Genomic DNA, 20367 nt, shown 5'->3' on the forward strand with positions numbered 1-20367 from the left:
CTCTGCAGCACTTGAGGTTAAACAGACAGAGGAGGTCTTTTAGCAGCCTCCAGCTGCTGGTGAGATGAACTCATTGTGAAAAAAACAAATGAAGCCATGAAGAACGTGGATTGAGTGCCAAGCTGCTGCTTGTAAATTGTCAGGTATCTTCTAGTATGAAAGATGAAAATGGGAGCTGAACAATGAGAATACCTTGAACAATGCAGGAAACCAATTGGCACAGAAAATTATGAAAATCAGAGGTCTGCCAATTGCTTATGTGCTTCTTACAGCGAGTGAATGCACCAGAACCCTTTGTGATGGGGAAGGAATGCTTTTATGTAGCTGTTCAAATGCAGGGTCACAGCAGAGTCCAGCACTGTAAGATTTTGGGTGAAGGAAGCGTGTTGGGTATAGATGACAGGGCTTAGGTGGTGGGGGGAATGGGAGGAGGCTATGAGCTGAAGTGATTCTCCATCCTATATGAAAAGTGGCTGTCAGGTGAGGTCCCTGATGACTGGCGGAAGGGTCACGTCACTCCCATTTACAAGAAAGGGAGCAAGGAGGACCCCGGGAACTACAGGCCGGTGAGTCTCACCTCTGTGCCTGGGAAGATCATGGAACAGATCATCCTGGATGACATGCTTGAGCACACAAGGAATAAGCGTGTGATCCAAGACAGCCAGCACGGCTTCACCAGGGGAAGGTCATGCTTGACCAATCTGGTGGCCTTGTATAATGGAGTGACGGCATCGGTGGACAGGGGAAAGGCGACCGATGTCATTTAGTGGACTTGAGCAAGGCCTTTGACATGGTCCTCCACCACATCCTCATCTCCAAATTGGAGGGATGTGGATTTGATGGGTGGACCACTCAGTGGGTAAGAAATTGACTGAAAGGCCGCAGACAGAGGGTGGTGATCAATGGCTCCATGTCCAGCTGGAGGCTGGTAACGAGTGGCGTCCCCCAGGGGTCTGTCCTGGGACCGGTGCTCTTTAACATCTTTATCAATGACATCGATGAGGGAATTGAGTGCACCCTCAGCAAGTTTGCTGATGACACCAAGCTGAGTGGTGCAGTTGATAACGGTGAAAGAAAGGGATGCCATTCAGAGGGACCTCGACAGGCTTGAAAGGTGGGCCTGGGTGATCCTGATGAGGTTCAACAAAGCAAAGTGCAGAGTTTTGCACTTGGGCCAGAGGAATCCCAGGCATCCATACAGACTGGAAGGAGCGGTCCTTGAGAGCAGCCCTGCAGAGAAGGACCTGAGGGTCCTGGTGGATAAAAAACTTAATATGAACCAGCAATGTGCTCTTGCAGCTCAGAAGGCAAATGGTATCCTGGGCTCCATAAGAAGAGGGGTGGCCAGCAGGGACAGGAAGGTGATTGTCCCTCTCTGCTCTGCTCTTGTGAGGCCCCATCTAGAGGACTGTGTCCAGCTCTGGAGCCCCCAATACAAGAAAGACAGAGAGCTGTTGGAGAGGGTCCCGAGGAGAGCCACGAAGAGGATCAGGGGACTGGAGCACCTCCCCTATGAAGACAAGCTGAGGGAGCTGGGCTTGTTCAGCCTCTAGAAAAGAGGGCTGTGATGTGACCTCGTTGCAGCCTTTCAGTACCTAAATGGAGCCTACGAAGAGGAGGGGAATCAACTCTTTGAAAGGGTAGAAAACAGCAGGACAAGGGGAAATGGTTTTAAGATGAGGGAGGGAAGATTGAGGTTGGACGTCAGGGGGAAATTCTTTCCAGAGAGAGTGGTGAGGTGCTGGAACAGGCTGCCCAGAGAGGTTGTGGATGCCCCGTCCATCCCTGGAGGTGTTCAAGGCCAGATTGGATGGGGCTCTGGGCAGCCTGGTCTAGTATTAAATGTGGAGGTTGGTGGCCCTGCATGTGGCAGGGGGTTTGGAGATTCATGAGGTCCCTTCCAACCCTGGCCATTCTATGATTCTGTGATGGAAACAACCCCTCTTACGTTAGATCTGCTGCTGCCTGGAGAAACTCCTGGTTCAAACACACTCAAGGTACAGTGGCAGCCACTGGCACAAGAGAAATGAGGACTGGATGCTCTGAAAGATGATTCTGGGCATGCATGCAGGGAAGGACTTAGGTTGCAGAGAGACTGCAGGGCTGTAGGGACTCCAGAGGTACACAAGAGATGTCCCCAGAGGAGGACTGAAGCAATGGTCATGTCACCTCATGGTAGCTCCTTGAAGCCAACCTGCCCAACTCTTCTGAACAATGTAAGAGACTCAGACCATGTGAGACAGGGAGGCTGTGAGAGCAACCACTGCACTGACCTGCTAGACCTCCATCTCAGGTTGTGACACTTCTGCTGAACAGCAGATCGTGTCATTCAGAAAGTTCTGCCTAATTCTGTGATCTGTGATCTGTATCTGAGCCCACTGGACCTCTGCACTGTTAGTTGGCATGAAACTAAAGCTGTCAGGAGATCTTCTTTTGAAGTGTGTTCAGTGTAGTAAACTAAAAAATGTGTCCCAATAGAGAGTACAATTTAATTATCTATAAGGTATGCAGAGTTTCTTTCTGATGCTCTTTGCATTTTTTAATCACTGTCTCTTACCTTTCAGTCGTACATCTGCCAAATTCAGCCACCAGTCTTATACTGTGCATTTTAAATGTGTAGTTTTGGAATTTAATTTTTCATTTGTTTTCTTCTCTTCTTCTTCCTCTTTGTTTGGAAATTTTGACCTGTCCCATTTGTTTTTGTGCTACTTTGCAGCATCAAAATACTTCTCAAAATCTCACAGAGATGGACAAGAGGTAGATGTAACTGGAAATACTGCCATTGTATGCATGCTAGGTAACAATATTTGTCCTCTTTAGTTAGAAAGCCTTTTTTCATCGACATACTGTGTTGGTACCAATAATACTGGCAATTCAGTAAGATTAAAAAACTGAAACAGAAGTAAAAGCAACTGTTGAAAAAAAAAAAAGGTTTTGGTAGTAAGAAACGTTACTGTACCAGCTATCAAGCAGTCCCTCTAAGTTCTTGCCCTGGACAATTCCTGTTGTTCTGTTAATGAGCTGATGTGCTCATTAGAGATGAGGGTTTTATGGTTTTGCACAGTCTCAGACAGTTTGTGTTTATAGGATAAGCAACAGGAGTGAAGGAATAGTGTGGCTTTGTGAGCTGTTGAAGATGTGTGTCATTCATTAGTAGTGCCTGCACAGAGCAACAAAAGTCCTGTGAAGTACTGAGGATGCGGGTCTTGCTGTAGTTACAGTTTTCTATAATGGATATGGTCATTACCTATAGCATAGCTCAGCAGTTGTCACAAGCTGTTTGTCCTGTTAAGAAGACTCTGATTCTTCTCTTCTGTAGTTCATACTTCAGTGTATTAGTGGGCTGACTGTAATGACTGTGACTTTGAGTTAATTTTTTTGCTTCTTTTGATGTAGAATAGAAAACAGAATAAAATAAATTAAAAAAAAAAAAAAAAAAAGAGAGAGAGAGAGAGAGAGACCTCCTCAGGTTTTGTTTTCTCCCTGGTGCGTTAGCTACTTTCTATTTCTTATCAGAAATTCAGGCTGGCTTTCAGGAAGTCACTTTGCAGTGCTCCACTATGCCGGAAAGTCTTTGCAGAATGAAGATGGGTTGTGTGTCCTCCCCTAAGCATTCTGCATGTATTCCAGTGGAAATATAAAATACTTGCTGCAATAGCAGCTGTTGTTTCAAATGTCTTCTGTGTGTTGCATCACTTTAGGTGCCTGAATAGGTATGGCTTTTTACTTCTTGGCAAAAGAGTCGTAGTCCAGGAATCTCTGTGTTCTTCGGTTGTGTGTTCTGTGCTACCATCACAGAGGTGGATGTTGGAAACTCTTAGGAGCCATCTAGAGACCTGACATTACTTTTGTAAAAAGCATTGAAAAATAAGTTAATTAAAATAGTTCTCCTACAGTTGCAAACTACTTCCAAAATCTCAGCATTTTTATACCTTCCAATCCCACCACATTGCAGACCAGGAGTTACAAAATAGGAAGGTTTCCGCATCACCTCTTCTGCCTTTCACTGATGCAGAAGTTACTCAAGTTGCTGTGTTACTTTGATCACTTAGTGACAGGTGAGATGAAAGTGATCTGATCAGTTGTGACTGATGGCTTCAGTCAGTTATACAGCATTTCTGCTGTGGTGAGGCTTGCACACTGACAGCATAAGCTGGTGAATTGTGTGTCATTGTCCCAGAAAGGTTCACGAGATTTGGATGCGTCTGGTGCCCTGCTGTGAGTAGGATTTAAAACTTGCTAAGTTTCTAACAGAATAAATGAGTTCCTCATGAAAGAACATGTTCATAGAAAAAGAGGATTTTGAAAAAGGCTGTTAGCTGCTGTTCACTGGGCATCATTCTTGCGTTTGTGCCTTCTAACAATTACGTGTTAATATGTCTAATTGCTCTTAAGAAAGTTCAAGGCATATATTTTGTGATGCCCTCCCACCCATTGAAAGAAAACCCACTAAGAAATTGTGTTTATTCTTTTATACAGAACGCATCAAACTCAAAGGTGAAGAAAAAAACAACTAAGACTCAAGAAGCCAAAAAGATACTGAAGAAGAAATTTAAAGTGAACACAAGAATAGTTTTTACTGAAGATGGAGAGGTAAGATAATTCAGAATAACTTCGTATTGGTGGGAACTGAATTTGTAGTTCCTGTAAAGGCAAAAATGCTTGTAGTCTGTATATATGTACGTATATAAAAAATTATTTTTAGAAGTGTGTCATTTTCATTATTGGTTTAAGTTCTGCAAAACTACTCACTTCCTCTGAGGAACAGAGAGGTGTTGTATAGTGATGTCGTTTCACAGTTATGTGTGTTAAGGTATTTGGAAAAGAACAGTTAGTACATCTACCTGGCTGTACTTCGCTCCTGCGTATTATCTTCAAGGTTAGATGGAATACAGAACTGAGCTTTTCCTTATAGAAATGTAATGCTGTTTTCTTACAGGTAATTGCCAAAGCTTCCCTAAGTCTTGAGTTAATGTGCAAACCTTAGGACTCTGTGATATTCTTTCCAACACTCACTGTTTCTAGATTGAAAATATTGTTCGAAAACCTAAGGGAGTACGAAATTTCCACCTACTGGTGCAGATGTAAAATTGTATCAAAATTTGCCAGTGATATAATTGGATCTTTTCATAACCCCTGGAAAAATGTATTGATTTGGTCCAGAAAGGAGTGACTGTGGATTGCTAGTCACTGTTGGGTTTCCTCACAAGGTGGTAACCTCACAAGGAAGTCTTCACAACGTTTCTAACATTTTATTTTACTTCAAATAGCTTCAAATATGTACATGGTTTTTCCATTTCCAACACTGAGAAAAATGTAGTGGTTTTTTAAAACTTTTTTTAAACTGTAGATCAATTTCAAGCACTTCATTTGTTTTTGTGACCAAAGGAAATAATTTTATATATATAAATAATGGCATTAGTCACAATTTAAAAGGTTTTACAAGTTACTCCGCTGACTAGAAATCATGCACTCACATATTTTTAGATATTCTAAAATAGTTTTCTGTTCTTAAATTACATATACAAATGCTTCATGTGTTGGTGCAACAAAGCAGAAAAGATGTAGAGTAAAAAGTAGGAGAAGAATTATGGTTAGGAAACTATACAATGAACATGACTTATGGGCAGTAAGAAGCTGCACTTAGAAGTTTTACTGCTCTGCATACTTGTCTTTGATAAAAATAATTTCCTTCAGGAAATGCATCTTCTTATCAAACATAATCACAAAAGCTCAATTTTATGAGTGAAAACAGATTGGGATTGCTGACGTTTTGGTGAACAACATGGTGCATGTTGGGAAGCCCTAAAGATGCCTTGGCATCATTGTTTTTGTTTTTATAAGCTATCTGAAAGGCATTCTGTACTTTCTGTCATTTGGTTTATTTGTTAAGAGTTGGTTCTCTGTAAATCTATTAAGCAAGAATGATTCTTACAAAGATGTCTTTGCCTACCATAAGCTCATATGTCATAGGTGTGGGTGTTTTTTGGTGAATTGTAGTTTTTGTTTAGAATTTCAGATATTCAAATGATGTTGAATTTTGTCACATCATCCCCAAGTGAAACTTCAATCTTAAAACATTTCCACTCAAGTTTTCAAGTAACAACCAGTATAAACCTCCTCATCTATTCTCCTCGCTTCCCTAAAAATACGGAACAACAATTATGGTTTCTCATGTACTCTGTGATGTAGACTTTTCTCTTTCTTCTCTCCATTAATATGTTGGAATATTAACTGTTTACTTGAAGATACACTATTTAAATTGACTGCTGTTCTGTTCTGCTGCTTGCATTTTGGAGAGTCATTTTTTGAAAGCAAATATAAATTTTCTCCCAAAATGTGCCATTAGGCACAAGTAACGTGTTGTTTTGTTTTTTTTTCCACAAATTTTTGAAAAACAGGAAAAAGTTCAAGTAAATCTATTGGGCAGTAACAATGTAATGAGGGTTTTCATTTTCAAATACTTATTTTTAACTGAATGTGATTTTGAGTGAGGTATCTGAGTTTATATTGTACAGAGTTTTGTTTTTTTTTTTCCTTTGCAAATGATTGGATTTCAGATTGGATATTAGGAACAGTTTCTTCTCAGGAAGAGTGGTGAAGCACTGGCACAGGCTGCCTAGGGAGGTGGTGAAGTCACCGTCCCTGGGGTGTTCAGCAGTGGTGATGTAGCACTTAGGGAGTAGGGAGTGGTTCAATGGGCACTATTAGTGGGGGGTGGACAGTTGAACTAGATAATCTTAGAGATCTTTTCCAACCTTAATGATTCTGTGATGATCTTTGTTTAGTCCAGAAAATAATGGACTAAATACTACTACTACTAATAATACTACTACTACTAATACTACTTAGGATGTAAGAACTTTATTGTTAAGAAACATTCCTAACTATTTTTTCTTGTCACATATAATTCAGTTAGTGCAGCAATGGCCACCTGTGCAAAAATCCAGTTTGGCAAAAACAGATGAAGAAGATGATGCTACTGGTATCAACTTAGATAAAGTGAGAGAGATACTGCGGGAAGAAGACAAATTTGACAAAGAAGAATACAGAAAGAAAATTAAGGAAAAACACAGGGTAAGTTAATTTCTTCTTCAGTTACTGAAGTGCAAAAGTAGATACTTGATACAGATTGCTCAGTGAGTATATTTAAATATATTATGAAATAGGTGCAACACAGGTTTGTGTAAGTGCATTGGTATTTTCAGTGTTACATAGGACACAGAAGGACTGCTCTGACATTGTGAAGAGCTAATTGCCTCAAAGCCTTATTCAACAGATGTTTATAACAATGCATCTTTGATTACAGCTTTAAAATCTGGGAGGAGTTCAGTGGCAGTGTTATTTTATGGTTTTAACGGTTTGTTTGGAGGGAAGGAGAAGTTTGGTTGTTTTTTCCCCAATACAACTGTACAGGGGGAAGGGGAATTGAAAAAACCTGCAGTGTTTCTAAAGTACCCTGACTCAACATTCAGTAATGCATTTCAGATAGGCGTAAGTGCTAACTTTTTGTGTCGCTGTTATTTAGACTGTTTGGTTGGTTTGGGGTTTTTTTTCATTATTATGGGTAAATGAGAGATTGTGGGACTGTATTTTATTATTGACCTAATTTATACTCAAAGCTTCTAATTTCCAAAGCATTAAAAGTTGTTGTTTTATTTCTCTGCTTTGCAAATTCCAATCCAGTTTGCCTTTATCCACCAATTGCTAGTGATTGATGGTGGATGTTCTGGCCCCAGTTAAGGCTTCCGTTTGAACAGAATTGTTCAGAGAGCATTTACAGAATCTTCAAGTTACATTTGGGCACTGGAGTATCCAGCTGAAGTCAAAGCATACTTCACACATTTAACTTGAAAATCTGCGACTGTAGTCCTCTTGAAATCATGAGATCTAGAAACATCTCACCTCGTTTTTCATTAGTGCAGCATTACATTTAAGAATAGCTGCAAAGAAATAATCTATTGTCTACAGAAAAGATAAAATTATAGTGAATTTTAAAGGAATTAGAATTCAAAGATGCAGCTTGAAAAACAAGGAGAGACTGATATATCAATCTGCCATTTACTGTCAAAGTCATATTGTTTGAGCGATGCTGTTTTATGTTTGGTGCTAGACTCTAATGATTAAATGCTTCATCAACTGGTCTGTTAGCGCATCTTCGTCTCCATAGCACCAAGGAGAATAAACAGCATTGATCAGATATTCACTTGCATTTAGAAAAGCAATATTTCACCTGTGGAGATATGATGGAGAGAGAGAAAGCCTCCTTTTGAAAGCCAGACAAATAAAATGAACAGAATATGCCGTACCATAAATGTAGAATGGTTGTGTTTTTTTTTATAACTATGGAAAGTGACAAGTTTCTCAAACGTGCCTTGCTACCTAGGTATTATTCTTTAGGAAAAGAAATAGAGAGGAGAAAAAAAAAAAAAAGGAAAAAAGGTGCTATGACAGAAAGAAAAATGTTTTTTAAAGAAATCTTCTTACAGAGGGATTGTGAAATGTGTCTTCAGTTTTAAGAGCTGCATTCAAGAATTGCTTGCACATTCAGATTTTTTATTTGTGGCTTAACAATGACAAGTAAAAAATGTTCCTTATGGTAAACCCTTTGTACATGACATAGCATTCAGTTTCCTGATGGTCATTTAATTGTTGAAGTGATCTTACAAAATGTTTGGTATCCTCAGTTTTTACCTTCCCATATTTAAAAAAGATGAAATTGAAATGGCTGGAAAGCTGATAGATGGAGTTCAGAATTCCCTTTGTTGGACTCTCATTTGCTTCCCTGCTATCTCACCACTCTTGTGGTTGAAGATGATCTTCCACCGTCACTTTAAAAAGCATTCAAGTTTGAAATGCCAATTAATTTTAGACAAAAATAATAGAGGTTCTTTAAGGTAAAGTAGCACAGAGGGAATGTATTTTTGTTGCTGTACCTTTTTACAAAGATATGCTTTATGTCAACGTTTCCTGACTGCAAGCTGTTGTTGCTTAGGAAATAGTTGTAATAGTTGGGAAAATATGTCAAGTCCTGTTGGTGTATCTGATGTAAGCAGAGGCAAGCAGGGTCTCCCTTCTCTTGTGTCATATTAAGCTTGTCAGGGGATCAGAAGAGCCACTCTTCTAGTGTGCCATTAAGGGGCATAGAAAGTGTATAATTGGTTAAACTGACACTGTATGGAGAAGTTTCATGGTATAATTTAGAGATTATAGCTAGATGAGAATCACAATGTATCTGCTTTCAGCCATTGGTTTGTCACTGGTACTTTTTTGGAACTTACTGCACTATCAGTGGGGCAAATTGTCAGCCCTGGATTACGTGAAGAGTGCAAGGGAACAAGCAGGGTTTTTGAAGGGTGTTTAAGGCTGGATTAAGGAAAACCTCATTATTTGAAATTCAAGCTGCCTGACAATAGAAAGGAATTACATGGCCACTCTCACTTTGCCTACCCAGTAGTGTCTAAAAAGTTCACCTGTCTCATGAAACTTCCCTCCCTAAAAGTTAACATCAGTTAACAGCAGATACTTTGCTGACTCTGGATCTTTGACGACAATCTCGGTGACCACTGGGAAGCAGAACTGCATCATGGCTGTGCTGGACAAGCCTGATCAGATGCCTGGTCATTCTCTGAATTTCCTATTGGAAGTTCCACTGTATGCATGTTTTTGGTTTCAGACACGGTGGTGAGCAGGGTTGTTAGGAAGCATGCCATTAGCACTCCAATTTGGATTTGTTTGAATTTCTTGTGACTGAAGTTACTATCTGCAGTTTTATATACAATTACCAGAATGAGGATGCTGTTAAAATTTGCTGCTATTTTGTATATATTAACACATCTGTGGTTGATGAGGGAGAAAAAAAAAAAAGATAATATAAGAATTTGGACCATAAAGATCAGTTCCTGTACGTGGTGTACTGACCTTTAAATGTTTGTTGCATGTAATTGTAAATGTGCAAAAACTTGTGTGCACCTTGAGTCCCCATTTTGGGTTTAACGTTAGGAGACATTGTGTTAGACAGTACTTTGCTAGAATAATAGATTTTATTTATGAAATCTGAAGATTTAGCATACCTATGTACATGTATAAGTATGGCTGCCAAAAATGATTACTTTAGTATTTTTTTTATGAGCTGTAGGTTTCATTATACCTAACCTACTACATGCGGTTTATTTTGTTCGTGCTAATCCAATAAAAATAAATAGCATATGTCAAAATGTCAAAAATGACAAATCTAGATCAAAGGACCACAGAATAGTTGGAGGGGACCTTCAAGCCCACCCAGTCCCAGCCCTGTGCTGTGGGCAGGGCAGCCATCCACCAGCTGAGCTGCCCCACGCCCCATCCAGCCTGGCCTGCAGCACCTCAGGGATGTGTGTGTCGGTTCAGGTTTCCTTCTTTTAATTCTTTACTTCCTGCTGCCCCAGGGGATTGCTGTAATTTTCTGTTCTGTGTATTTGGCAGTTTCCATTCCATCCTTTAAATCATTTTTTGAAACATGTTGCTTCTATAAAAAGCATTATTTAGGTGGGTGGGAAAAGCGCTGGAGCACAAGTGCGTTTTGGTTTTGTATAAAGCAAGTGCAGCAGTCCTTACCCTGGCTGAGCACCTCAGTAATCCAGACATCAAAGGGCCTCTGAAGTGGAATGTCTGCCACAGCCTTCATAGGATGGCTGAGAATATCAGCACAGCTTGTGGAGGGCTGTACTAATATTGCTTTGTTTCAACAAGTTTTTTGTGTCCTGCCTGTGGATTTGTGTTTTGATTTAGGCTGTGGGTGGACTCATGAAAACATTCCTTTTTAACTTTTTAAAAAATTGTCATTTTATAGGTTGACTTCCATTGAAAATCCCTCTTTTTGTGGTTTCTTTTGAATAATCTTGATGATGAAAGGTCTTGAGGAAAAAAATGGAACTTCTTAAAATCAAAACTTTCATGAAATAACTTCTTTTATTATTAACTTTTGAGGTGAATGTGGCCTGTCAGCTTAATATGAACTTTTCTCGCAAAATCCTTTCTGATGAATAGCAGACCTACTCAGAAACTATCCACAGGCCATTGCTTTTAAATCCATTTCTGAATGTCATTTAAATGAGCAGAGTTTTCAGTATGATCAGAAATACGTTTTGGTGCATTCGTGAGATTCTTGGATTAGATGAGATGTGTTGCAGTGCCTTAAGGCATGTGCAAGCTTGCAAAGCATCTACACTATAATTAGGTTTCCTTCAAGAGATTCATATCCTCTGTTTCCTTTGCAAATGGGGGAAAATTGAAAATGTGATGGGTAAAAATAAATAAAAACCTGAGGTATAATTGTAACGTAATTAATTCCTATTGAAATTTTGGAAGCAGAGTGAATTTTAGCAGTTGACCACAAGGGAAAGGGCAGTAGCACCAAGAGAGATGATGTGGAAAGAATTCTGCATGAAGGGAAATCTAATGACAGCAGAGAGAGAGGTATGAATTTGAGCTCCTTTTTGAAATGTGTAAAATGTTATCAACAACAATAAAAGGAGAAGCGAATAAAGTATTCAGAAGATGTTTTTGCGCTCCATTTTTCAAGTTTTTAACTGAGAAAGTGCTGTTGTTAGGATGAAAACACTGGCAGAGGGAGATTAGTCTTGCTTTTTAATAACATCACTTTCTTTCAACTGGGTGCTGAAGGAAAAAATGAATAGAAGCCTCGTTTTTTCCTCCCTTTCCAGCAAGTACAATATGCTATGAACTTGAGATGATCAACACTAGAAGATGGCTAAAAGGCATCATTTCCCTGAGCGGAGTGGTATTGCAAGCAAGATACGGTCGTCCTCAGGGGCCTGATACTGCAGGAACTGAGTGTAACTTAGGGAAAGGTTTTGATGGGATAGAAACTTGTGGTTTCGGGAGTGTGCTTCCCCAGTGAATGTAATGAATAACTTTCTGTTAAAACCCATTTTTGAAGTAATGTGGACTGGTAAGGAAATTCAGATCTCATGTGTGATGATGTTGCCTAGAATTTTTTAAAATTGAAAACGAGACATAAGTTTACTTATGGAGAAAGAATTCTTTTTATTATGTAATCAGCCAAATGTTAGAATTGAACTGTGAATTTATTTTTAAAAGCAGTAATGCTGGTGGCTTTTTAACTAGCAGGAGAATGATTGCATCAATTAGTTGGGATGTCAGCTGCTGTGTACAGTGGTTGTCCCTCTGCTGTGTGTCCCACGCCTTGCTGCACTCCTTCGGCCTTACCTGCTGACTAATGCTGCAGCCATTGGCTCTGCCTCCAGCCCCAGCCCTGTGTGCTGGCTGTACGCTTCCCAGGTGAAAAACTTCTCAGGGAGAATTCCTGAGAAGTTTTTCCCCTTTTCCCCTTTTCTGGCTCACCTTTTGCAACCCCCTACCAGACTTTGTCTGTTAATGATTCGCTTTTGCAAATGACTTCTGTTCATGACAGGAAGTTTATGATTTGGATGTGTTTGTATTGTAGAAGCATGTAATGACATAGGCTGGAAGGGACCTTAAAGTCCACTCAGTCCCAACCCCCTGCCATGGGCAGGGCTGCCACCCACCATCTGAGGCTGCCCAGGGCCCCATCCAACCTAGTAAAGAGAAATACAGATGTTAGGCAACACGAACCACTCGTTATGCTGGAAAATAAAAGAACCCATGAAAAATAGTTTTTGGAGTGGGAAATCCAATCACTATGTTAGTTCTGAAGAGCGAGTGCATTGTATTTCAAAGGAAGTAATGTTGGTAAGCTCCCCGTTAGGCAAAGCACCGGGATGGTCCTTCCTGGTGAGCGGCAGCGTGTCCGGTCATGGCATGGTTATGTGGTTGGTTTGGTGCTGTGTGGAGGTAACACTGCTCTCTCCTGTAAGGAGCATGCTGGTGTAAGTGCAGAATATAGAGGGAGGAGGGCAGCAGCTGTGAGGAGCTCGAAGAGAAGCATTAGAGATGGAGAGATGTGTAGAAATGAGTCAGGAGAGGATTACTTTGTTAGAAAACCTGTCTGAATACTTCTATTGCTGTTGTATACTGGCGCTGCTGCTGTTCCATCCTGGGTGCAGAGCTGTTAAGATAAGGAGGCTGGGTGCTGCTTGGTGGACTGACAGCCATCCTTGGCAAGTCTGAGCACCAGAATCTGTTTGATCTCACCGCGCTCACTGCTTGTGTTTTCCTTGTTTTTTTCTTTTCGCTTTGAAAACTGGATGGGCTGCACTTAAAACTGAAGTACCCTATGATTTTTACTAATTTTCCTGCAAAATCAGAGTTTCTGGCTCCATGTCGCTGATGTGACAAAGCAGCAACTGAAATAATGGAGTAACAGGTTTGTGTACACCCTGATGAGGTGTGTGCCAATGCCACTCACAGGAGGGAGAGCCAGAATGGGCACCTGGAGAATGGGGGAGAAAGTGAGGCTTCAACTGGCTTCAGCTGTATGTGTTGAGAGTCTCACTCGGACTGCAATTTGCACACAACAAGGAATCTTACTGTACTGCCTCTGTATATTAATTAGCTGAATTTAATATCTCTTTCTCTTTGGAAACCTATTTTTTAGAAGCAATCTGTATGTATATATTTGTATACATTTGTTAAGGGTATGTATGTTCAAATCACATGGCCTATTGAAAGTACTTAATATCTTGTTAAAAAAACGTCTGTCCTGAAAACATGTTTGGTTTGCTCAGATTTTAGATGAGAAGGGAATCATTTTCATTTCTGTCAACCATTGTCCTGTACTGATTTTGTTCTAACAGTGCCCTTTAAGGGTCAATTTCTGCCAGTTAGTTTTTTTTCTCTTAAATGAGGATGCATTCTGCATTTACCTCTGAGTCCTTCTCCACTGCTTGCTTAATGCTTATGCTGTCTTTGATATGCTTTTGTTGCCACGCTTTCACACTTTTCATATGCCATCTTAAACAGATCATTCTATACTTGTGTGTTTCATTTTCCCTGCCTAATGAATAAGCATCAGTCGTACAGATGAGGTTTTTACATTGTTACTTTATGTTGTTGGTTGTTTACAGAGATTATTTAATAGATATCTAAACCCAAATGTAAACAGATCAAAATAAAAATCAATCACCAAAGGCATAAAAAAGCTTTTCCTTTTTTCCCTGAAGGTATTTAAATTTGTGTATTCAGCAGAGACCAATTTTGTACACTGCGTAATATATTTTTTTTTATCCTTGGCTGAAAATAATACTCAACGTCTGTTCTGTTCAGTTTTATCTTTCAGCTGGGAGTGTTGTTTTGGTGGTTGGGCCACTGTTTGCATGTAGATGATTTCCTAATCTCTATTTCTAAACAAATATTAAAGCACATTTAAATGCGCAGTTAGAAAGAAAAATAAAATGTAGCAATGGCCGAAAAACTGACTGCTGAAATGAAATTTTCTTTTCTGTGTGTATTCTGCCCTCCCTCATTCTGTTTATTTTTAACTTATTAAAATAATAAATAGTTCTCACTGATTTCTAGTTTTTATTCTATCCACCTGTGCAGAGCAAAACCGCTGTGGAAGAGAACAGGATTTGTTTGTGTTGGCTCATGTGCATGCTGATTGTGTATAGAAGATTAATCTTGCTGTGTGGGCTGCTGGTGTGTTTATTAGAGCAGGATTTTCAGATCCCAAGTCGCTTGCAAGCTGAGCAGTTAAAAAAAAACCACAACAACTTTTGCATGTAAGTAGCACAGAGCTGGTGTGAACTCTTCTGAGAGAAACAAATGTGGGATACCACAGTGAGATGTACAAAGTCGCATTTCAGAGCACATCTGTGCTTTAAAATCTGAGCAGAAACCAGGTTTTGGATAGGATGATGCCAGTATGTAAGAGATGCTGTGAAATTCTGAGCAGCTGTTTGTGCATTTTCTGTAGCACATTTGACTCTGAGTCTCTAAAATAACTCCTACTGAAGTAACAGTTGATAGTAAATACTAAAAAATGAAATCTGGTGCTGCTATCAACCAGCAAAACTTTATTAGCAAATGCAGCCAGAATCTTTTAGTCTGCAGAGTGACGTTGCTCTGAATCCCAGCCACTTCTGGAAGCTGTTGTGCTGGACACTGTGACCTCAGCTGTTGCAGTTAATAGATCAGTAGCTCTGAAGTGTAGCATCAGTAGGTAAAGGATCAGTTATTGCAAGTGCAGTATTAAAATTTTTGATCAAAACCTGCAGTTGATGAGCATTTAAGTTTTTTTTTTTTTAAAGATGAACAAACATACATTATATTATTATAATTACTATTCTTTTTTTCTTCCTTTTCTGACTTAGTGAATAGTTTTTATTTCAGCCCACAACTTTTATTTTTGTCCCATTGACTCCCCCTGGCAGAGGGCAGTGAGCAGACAGCTGTGCAGTGCTGAGCTGCCAGCCAGGTTAAACTGCAGTGGTATGAAATGGTGCGCAGATTGCCTTGAGTGAAACTGTTGCATGCCTGCAGCTAAGCAAGCAGAGAAGGTCAGTAAGGCTGGTAAAACTGCTGTACAACACCAAAACCAGGAGTTCGTTTCTTGTAAATCTGAGTATGAACATTGCAGGAATTCTTTCTATACATGACAATAGTCCCTATAGATTAAATATTGCAGACAAACCCCTTGATGAATTAAAATGAACTCTCAATTAACTGTAGGAAGAAGAGGGTCAAAAAAGAAGGGGCTCTCTGGGCGGAAAAAAAACCTGTAAGCTTTCAGAATTGCAGGAATGTTTTTAAAATATCTATCAAATATACACATATATCAATTATCTTTATGTATCAAGTACCTCAGCTGCTAAGCTGTGTTTATGTGAATCTTTCACTTATTGAGAGCTTCACCAAACACAAAGGGCTGCTATTAGTCATTAATTTTTTCACCTTGACCTGAAAACGTGGAACATGAGAGTTTTTCTTTTTAGTAAGTGTTGTCAGTATCTTGAGGGAAAAGTTAAAGGGCATGAGTGTCTGTTTGAAAGTCCAGTAGCGGGAGAGGAAACAGGAGTGTGAAGTCAGTGACAGAGTTCAGCATGTAGCTTTTCTGTATGTTAGAAGTAGAAGCAAAGTGAGCTGTGCTTTTGCCTCGTTGTTAGGACAGAGCTGGTTCCTTTGCCCCTTTGAATGCAGAACAGGTGGAAGGGTTTTCACTAATGGTAACTCTTTCTTGTTTAGTTGAAAACCAGACGGTGATGTGAAACTATGTGATGATGACTAAAGCTTTTCATTCTTGTGATCACTGAAATTACAGACTGTTCTCATTAGCTAGATGTGTAACTGTGGGGAAAACTGATCATTTGCAAGAGAATTTTAAAAGCTGATCAGGAAGGTCTCTGAGCTGTGTAACACTATTTACGTTGGTTTCAATTGGATCTTGAAACAGCAGGAGAGTTCTGGAAGATATTGAGAACTACCATGAAGATACTTCTAAGGATAATAAATTAGTAATTTAGCCTGCAAGTAGTCCACAGCAGGCTAATAGAATGACTGGCTTAAGGCTCCTTACTACAGAGTGAAATGAAAAGAGTATCAGTAAACAGTGGGGCTTTGTGGAAAGTAGGTGTAGTGAAATGTGTTTATGTGTGATTTTGTCAGAACAGAATTTGTTTTGGTAAATAAATCTATCAAATATATTGACATTTCTACAAGCTGTTCACTTGAGCATTTTGATTAATAAATTAAATAAAATAAGATTAATGTAGCACAAATTAAATAGACCAAAATTTCATCAGTTGGAACTTTGCAAACCAGTGGCTCCTGATTCACAGTGGACTGTTTCAAGACTTTTTTTAGTGAAGTGCAGGAAAGCTTTCTTGCTAAGTTGGGCTCAAGCAGAGAAAACTGCGTTTTAAAATTGGTTTGTGAACATGTTTATAGGAATCATAGGATGGCTTGAATTGAAAAGCACCACAATCATCATCTGGTTCCAACCCCCTGCTATGTGCAGAATCACCAACCACCAGATCAGGCTGCCTGGAGCCACATCCAGCCTGGCCTTGAATGCCTCCAGGAATGGGGCATCCACAGCCTCCTTGGGCAAATAAGAATAAGAACCTTGGAGTGTAATGTGAGGACTGTGAGCTCTTCCTTCAGAGATGGATGCCTTAAGAAAGAAAGATATGGGTGATGTTCTGGTTGCCCAGGTCAGTGTGAACTATGGCAGTGGGATTTTGCTGGCATGATCTAAAGGAATCATTGAATGTATAAACAAAAGTGAGAAATGTGGTTGGAAAGATAGTAAGATCTCATATAAATGCCTGTTCCTGGAATATTTGGGAAAATAGACATAAATACTGGGAGACATCTGGAGTTGCTTTTGTTTATTGTAGAAAAGAAAGCAGAGTTGGCATGAGCAGGATGTATGTACATTGAGACCTGAATATGGTCTCAATAAATATGAATATACCTTCTGCCAGTCAAGAGAAGAAGGGGCTAAAAATCAAGTATAAGTAGTTCAGTTCAGTGTAACAGCAGCTTCACTGAAATGTTTTTAAATCTAGAGTTCTTTTTAAACCAGGATAGGAATGTTACTGTAAAAGGTGATATAGTCCTACAGCCTGCGTTGCGGTAGCTAGGTGCATTGATCCCATCTCCTCTTCTTTCTTTTTTGTACTTCTCATTCCAGTCTCTGTACCTTTAAGATCTTTTTGTCTTTTTCTTTAGAGACATACATATATTGTGCTGTCTGGCATATTTCTGTTCTGTGGCATTATGTCAATCTTCTGCTTTCGTAGCTGTCTTTGCAGTGCTCTTTGTAAAATCCCTTGAGCAGGAATTTCAACTGTATTGGCTTAAGCCTGTGGCTGTAGTTAAGACACTATCTAAAATTTTCTGTTCTACCCAATTTAAAAACAGCTTTATCCTGCTTTGTAATATCTAGTAGGTTGTTTTCTAGCTTTATATTCTCTTTCACTTTTTTGAAAGTAAAGTTTGAAAAGGATCAGTGTTTTAGCAGAAAAGTAAGAGAATAATGGTGACCCAAGTGAGCAAAGAATGCCCAACAAAAGCACTTAGAAAATGGGATTGAGAGAAAGTGGAAAACCTCAGTAAAATCATTAGAAAGGTATAAATAAAAATGGTCAGAAATGAATGCAAACTTGACTTGGAAAGGAATCATACAGACTCCCTCTGGATCACGGTAACATCCTGTCTTATTTCCCTTTTGTCTCTGGTTTGCATTATGAAGAAACATTCACTGAATATTTCCAACTTTTTCCCCTTCCTTCGTCTTTCATAAAGATACCTAGCTCATATTTGAAAGGAAAAGCATTTACTGCTGTCTTTCATATTGCTGAAATTCAGGAGATCCTGAAGCCAGATCTTCATTCTCTGTGCTTCTGTATATTCAAACAGAGCTGTGTTCATCCCAATGGAGTCATTTCATCTCTTTCTTTTTTAACCTTGGCCATTTACCAATCTGGGTGCTGTCTCATTCTGCTGCCTGTTCTTGTTTTAATTGGCAGAGGTGGTTGAGTGTAATTTGTATACAGTAAGTTGGTAGTAAAAGTTGCTGGGTTTTAATGGTAAAGGTTGGGGATATTTGGAAGATGTTCTTAAAATCTAGAATCTGAAATCTGATATGACTTATACATATTGACTAATAAATGGTAAATCAGTTTGTAAATGTGGTAATAGTCCCTGGAAAATAGGAGTATGTAAACAATTCTTATATTAATATCTGAATAGCTGGATAAAAACTGACTTTTTGTTTTGTTACAAAATTGTTAATTTTGGTTCTACTCATTGCAGTGCTTTCAGACTCAGGTAAACATACATCATTAAGTTGGTCAAATAATGATAGCAAGCTTGCATATTTGTATATTTAGATAGATGTCAAATCACTTCTGGAAGATGACTTGAACAGTTGCTATCCCACTGTTGTGCAAACATCCAGTCTAAACTTCAAAGCAGTTAATGACTAGCACCAAACTACTGGATGAAACAGTTCTCCAAATACTGTTTTTTAGTATATATCCTAAGCCTGATTTTCTGGCACATTAACCATATGTAAGACCAAAGTGAATCAGTCCTCAGCACCTCCATTTTGAGGTCTTGAAAAACAAGATTCTTTTTTCGACATAAGTCTGCAATGCTTGATTCATCTGTTTCGGCAGCTGAGGGCTGAGAGATGCAGTGGGCTTGTGCTTGGAGTGCTCAGGTCTGGTCTGTTGCCAAGTAGACTAACAGTGTCCACACAGATGACATCTGGTCCCAGTGGCTTCTTTTGGCCCATGTGATGCTGTTGTGGCTTTAAATAAAAATATTGACTGCTTTTTCATGTTCTAAAAGAGCTGAAACAATGAGAGCTGTGTTATGTTTAACTACGGTGAAGTCTTTTTTTTGTTTTTTATACCATGTGCTGAATGCAGTGGCATGTAGGTTTGGATGGATTGAGGTTTTGGTGTACAAAGGTGTCAGCTGCAGCACTGGAGAGCTGTATAAGGCAGAGATACACAAACCTCGTTCAGTTTTTTCACTGCCTGCTTCTGGGAATGAACTTTTGATCTGTTCAATTTTGATTTAGAGAAGAGAGGTTGATCTACACAGACTTTGAGAGTGCTTCAGTTGTTTGGGCAATCGGAAGAACAGAAAATGGCATGTACCACAAAGATGTCTCAAAAGAAATTGAATTCAGACAACAATTGAAAATCTTGGCAGTGTGTTCTGACTTTCTCAGCACCACATGTGTACCATACTACTTTCCCAAGCAGCTTTGGGTAGTACCTTCCTGTATGCTTTGGTAAAACTAGTGATAGTGTTGGAAAATTGAAACTGACTTGGCACTGGTATTATATGGCAGAGTAAGCCTTTGTCCATCTTCAGCAGAAGTACTGCAGTAGAATTACATGCCAGAGCATCAAGAGCACCAAAGGGAAGGTCTCTTGAGAACTAGTAGTGCAGCATTAAAGCACAGGAGAAGAGGATGAGTGCTGACCAAAAGAAACACAGGCCAGAGAGAGCTGAGTGCTCTGCATCAGTGTCATTTACCATGCATGGTCTCTGGGCAGTTGTAGCTTCAATGTGGGTGTGCTCAGCTAGCAGTGACAGTGGCATCTGTGCTCCTGACCAGATCACCTTACTCATTAATTTTATGGTGTCTGCTCTTTAATTGCGATGATAAAGCACCAGAACTGCTGGAGTTTTCTCATCATATCCAAGAGTGATCTGAAATGTGTCTTCATGCTGTAACATGGTTTTCAGCCTTTTCTGTGCCAACGTGTTGACCCAGAGCTGATATTAAAGGGGTGTCCTGTTTATGTGGACTTACGTGCTGGTGCTAGGGACGGCTTATGTTGCTCAAAGGAACAAAGACAGATGCGTCACATAAGCTTTTTTATGCTTGTGTAAAAAAGGTTGAATAACCAATTTTGTTGACGTTGCTAAGAGTTTATGGCCTCATGCTGTGCCAAGGGTGGT

At 39.6% G+C, this 20367-nt stretch overlaps 1 protein-coding gene across 1 annotated transcript in view; it reads left to right on the forward strand.

The window, feature by feature from the left end:
* Positions 1 to 20367, forward strand: part of DDX10 (DEAD-box helicase 10) — a 165248-nt gene that overhangs the window by 88954 nt on the left and 55927 nt on the right. Inside the window, exons 14-15 of the mRNA XM_052671318.1 lie at positions 4480 to 4593; positions 6916 to 7077. Coding sequence (XP_052527278.1) covers positions 4480 to 4593; positions 6916 to 7077 — 276 coding nt within the window. The remainder of the gene's footprint in view (positions 1 to 4479; positions 4594 to 6915; positions 7078 to 20367) is intronic.

Source organism: Tympanuchus pallidicinctus, unplaced genomic scaffold, assembly GCF_026119805.1.
Source record: "Tympanuchus pallidicinctus isolate F22 unplaced genomic scaffold, pur_lepc_1.0 scaffold11, whole genome shotgun sequence".
Lineage (NCBI taxonomy): Eukaryota > Metazoa > Chordata > Aves > Galliformes > Phasianidae > Tympanuchus > Tympanuchus pallidicinctus.